This window comes from Lampris incognitus, chromosome 1 (genome assembly GCF_029633865.1).
Source record: "Lampris incognitus isolate fLamInc1 chromosome 1, fLamInc1.hap2, whole genome shotgun sequence".
Lineage (NCBI taxonomy): Eukaryota > Metazoa > Chordata > Actinopteri > Lampriformes > Lampridae > Lampris > Lampris incognitus.
The window spans coordinates 11,188,466-11,192,192 of record NC_079211.1 but is presented as its reverse complement, the minus strand read 5'-3'; the positions used below and the strand labels follow the sequence as shown (position 1 = coordinate 11,192,192).

At 55.0% G+C, this 3,727-nt stretch overlaps 1 protein-coding gene across 1 annotated transcript; it reads left to right on the top strand.

Annotated features, from left to right (window-relative positions):
- Positions 1 to 662: 662 nt before the first annotated feature.
- Positions 663 to 1,337, top strand: neurog1 (neurogenin 1). Its single transcript, XM_056295249.1, is given in 3 exon segments — positions 663 to 960; positions 963 to 1,120; positions 1,122 to 1,337. Coding segments are annotated over 3 exon segments (672 nt in total).
- The last annotated feature ends 2,390 nt before the right edge of the window (positions 1,338 to 3,727 follow it).

The following is a 3,727-nucleotide window of genomic DNA, read 5'->3' as shown; positions in this document are numbered from 1 at the left end:
CTCTGTTATTTCACAGGTTTCGACTTTAAAAGTGGGTTTGGTCAGTATTTTGTGTGTGGGGGGTGGGGTGGTGTGGTGGGGGTCCGGTGGATGGCAACAGTTCTGCTCGCGTGGCCGGGCGGCGGTCCCCCGCTCTCATTGGCCGCCGGTGATTACAGGCACGCTTCGGCGGGGGGGACAAACAACGGGCCTACATTATGTTAATGGGACGGTCCTGCGGCACGGGGCAGACCTGATGCAGCCCATTCATCCATCCCTCACACAAATGCCAAAGCAAAGGGGGGAGGACCATTGTCTGCCCCGCGTATATAAGCCGGCTGAGGCCAGTCGTGTGCCAAGCTCACGGGCTCACACGAGCTGAATCGAGAGCAAAAGCAGCAGCAGCAGACGCGTGCCTTCATACCTCTTTTTCTCCCCCCCCCCCCGCCCGCCATCCCAAACCAAAACCTCTCCGTCTTCGGCGAGACACCTTCCTCGGGCGCAGCTTTATCGCAGAGAAGGTACGTCTGCCGCCAGGTCTGCAAACCAGCAAGTGTTGTTTGCAGCTTATATCTGTGCGCAAGTTGAATGCGCGGCGATGTAAACAATCTCTCTCTCTCTCTCCCCCCTCCCTCCCTCTCTCTCTCTTCCTATTTTAGAGGCAGATCGACATGTGCACCGCCATGGACTCCGCGTACTCTGACATCGACAGCAACAGCTGCGACTTCTCCTTTACGCACACCGACGACGAAGACTCCCGCACCAGCCTGCGCTCCGCCTCCCCCGCCGCCTCCTCCTGCTCCGGAGAACAAGTGGACCCCCGCCGCCAGGAGGCCGGGCAGCCGCAGCAGCAGCAGCAGAAGAAGAGGCGCAGGGGCCGCGGGAGGAGCGAGGCCACCGTGCAGGTGGTGAAGAAGAACCGGCGCATGAAGGCCAACGACCGGGAGAGGAACCGCATGCACAACCTGAACGACGCCCTGGACACCTGCGGGGGGTCCTGCCGGCCTTCCCGGACGAGACCAAACTCACCAAAATCGAGACTCTGCGTTTCGCGCACAACTACATCTGGGCTCTCTCCGAGACCATCCGCATCGCAGACCTGCAGGCGAGCAAGACGGGACGACTGAACGGCGCCGGGGGACGCGACCGCCCTGGTGCTGCCCAGCCTCGGGCGCATCGGCGACGCGCCGAGCCCCGGCAGCGACGCGTGCTCCTGGAGCTCCAGCGCCTCCTCCTCGTCCTCCTCCCCGGCTTATTGCACGTCCAACCCGGGCAGCCCGGCAGCCGCCGAGGACTACGGCTTCATGCAGAACGACGCGCTCTACGCCTACCACAGCTTCGTGCCGGGCATATTCTAGTCCGGAGGCGTTGACCCCCCCCCCCGCGCCAGCGGTTCTCAATCAGGTCCTCAGAAAAGACCAACCGTAGGCCGCTGCTGGGTTTCGGGTCTGCCAGTTAAGTAGTTAAAAACACGCACCTGTTGTTGCTTGCGGGTGTGAAACGTCCCTGATTGGAGGCCGGAACAACCGACACAACAGGTGGCTGTGAACGACCTGGCAGGCCGGGGAACCGGCGGCGCCGGCACTCCCGGCTTTGGGGACCGGCTTGAGAAGCGCTGCGTGACGTCACAAACTTTTGTAGACCACTGTAATGTATAGAATTAAAAACCCGGAAATATCGCTCAAACTGGCGGGAGGTTCGGTTCGGTTCGACCCCGTTGGGGGAAGGAGAACCCACACGGACCGAGACTCCGTAGACTGACAACCACCGTTTGCCTTATGAAGTCCCCCCATGCGTGGTGTGTTGGATGTTGTTTTGTGTCTACGTCAGGACTGTAAATGAGAATAACTTAATTTGTGTTTTCAGTTGTTGTTGTTTATTGTTGTTATTATTATTGTTTCGGTACGTTTTCTATTCCTCCAAAAACCTTTGCACTTTCCCCCCCCCACCCACCCACCCACGCGCATTCAACAACATTGGCCCCTGTAGAGAGAGTCCACGTGAAGAGCCTGACCCCCACCCCCCACCCCACCCAGCCTCCATTAGGAGCCTATTTATGATTCGGGAGGAGAAGGAGACAGATTTGTTTCTGCGGAGCGAGGTGAAAAGTCAATTTTACAATTTGTAGAGTGATAATGCAGAAAAGCCAGCGTGGAAATTCGGTTTCAACGCCTTGACAATAGAGTGAAAGGCCGTCAGAAGCCAAGGAGCTGCCCTCATTCATTATGTATACCCCCCCCCCCAACACACATCCACCCACCCCCCACTGCCCCCCTCCCCTTTAAAGAACTGCAGCCCTTCACTCAACAACGACAAAAACTCAATCCCATCACATCAAGCGGATGGATGGATGGATGGATGGGTGGATGGGTGGGTGGGTGGGTGGATGGACCACTTCTATTCTCCCTACTAGCGTCGTTCATTTTTATTTATTCAAGTTGTTTTCTTTTTTACTTGCTTTGTCATATGAAATTGTATTTTCTATTTTGTATATACCATAAGAGATTTTTATTCTATTTACTTGGAACTGTGGTGCTGCCCGCCATTTTTCTACACAAAATAAAATTATAACGTTTCTAAAGATCATTTGTTTTGGCTCCGTCATTTCCTTTTCGTCCCTCTGCAAAACAAAACAAAAAAACAACAAACAAACAAACAAACAAACAAAAACAAAACAAACAAACAACTCGCAGGTTTAAATCTATATTTGCCCCCTTTGACGTGGCATCGCACGTAAACACGCGTCTGCAGCGCACGTTCGCGCTCGCGCGAACCCGCCACGGAGGCGCAACTATTGTCATAAATTAGGGCAAATAATGAGACTACCGGGGCAGGCCGCGTGCACGCATCGGCAGACAATGGGCCGGGGGACGCGTTGATGGGAGGACGGTTTTGAACGTTTGGACGAGCAGCTGCAGGCCCGCTCCGACTTCACGCTGCATAACAAGCACCCCGGCGGATATGTCACGCGCCAACATCAACGACGCAACTAAATAGCCAAACATAACGTGACAAAGTTGGCTAATGTGTTCGTTTTGTATGAGCCCGCAGAGCCCATATTAATGACGAGCTCTCGCTATTTATCATCGCTTTCCATGGGGGTCAATGAGATGCATCGTGTCGGGCAGTTTACAGCACAACAGCGTTTTAAATGAAGAGAATATTTGGATTTTGTTCCCGGTCGGGTTTGCGACCGGCCCCGCGGGGCCACGTGCAGGACTGCGTGAGCTCCGCGCGCCGGGCCGGACTCGCTGTGCGGTGCACCGAGCAGGATCTTTTTACTTCCAAGAGGTTCAGGTTAAATCCTCTATTTGTCCGTCCGTCCCTCCACCAATCCATCCACCTCCTCTGGCCTTCCGGCCAGGCACGCGGGTGCAGCCAAGAGCCTTGTATGTGCACGTGTCTGGGATAGAGACGGATAAAGGAAGCGCTGCGGGCCCGGGGGGACAGACACATGCCAACTCACATAAAAGGGACAAAAAGAGGAGGGGGGGGGGAAAGAAAGAAGAGAGACCAAAGTCTGGCAGCCTCGGAGAGGGCGAGAGAGAGAGAGAGAGAGAGAGAGAGAGAGAGAGAGAGAGAGAGAGAGAGAGAGAGATAGGAGAAAATTATAATCTCTCCATTAAAGTGTCTTCAGACGGTTGGATTCAAGCCCAGAAAAGTCGTTTTAAGCATGGAGTAGTTAGCAGAACTGCGGCTGAAAGAAAACGGATTCAAACTCGACCCGGATTGTGCAAAAGGCAGCCAA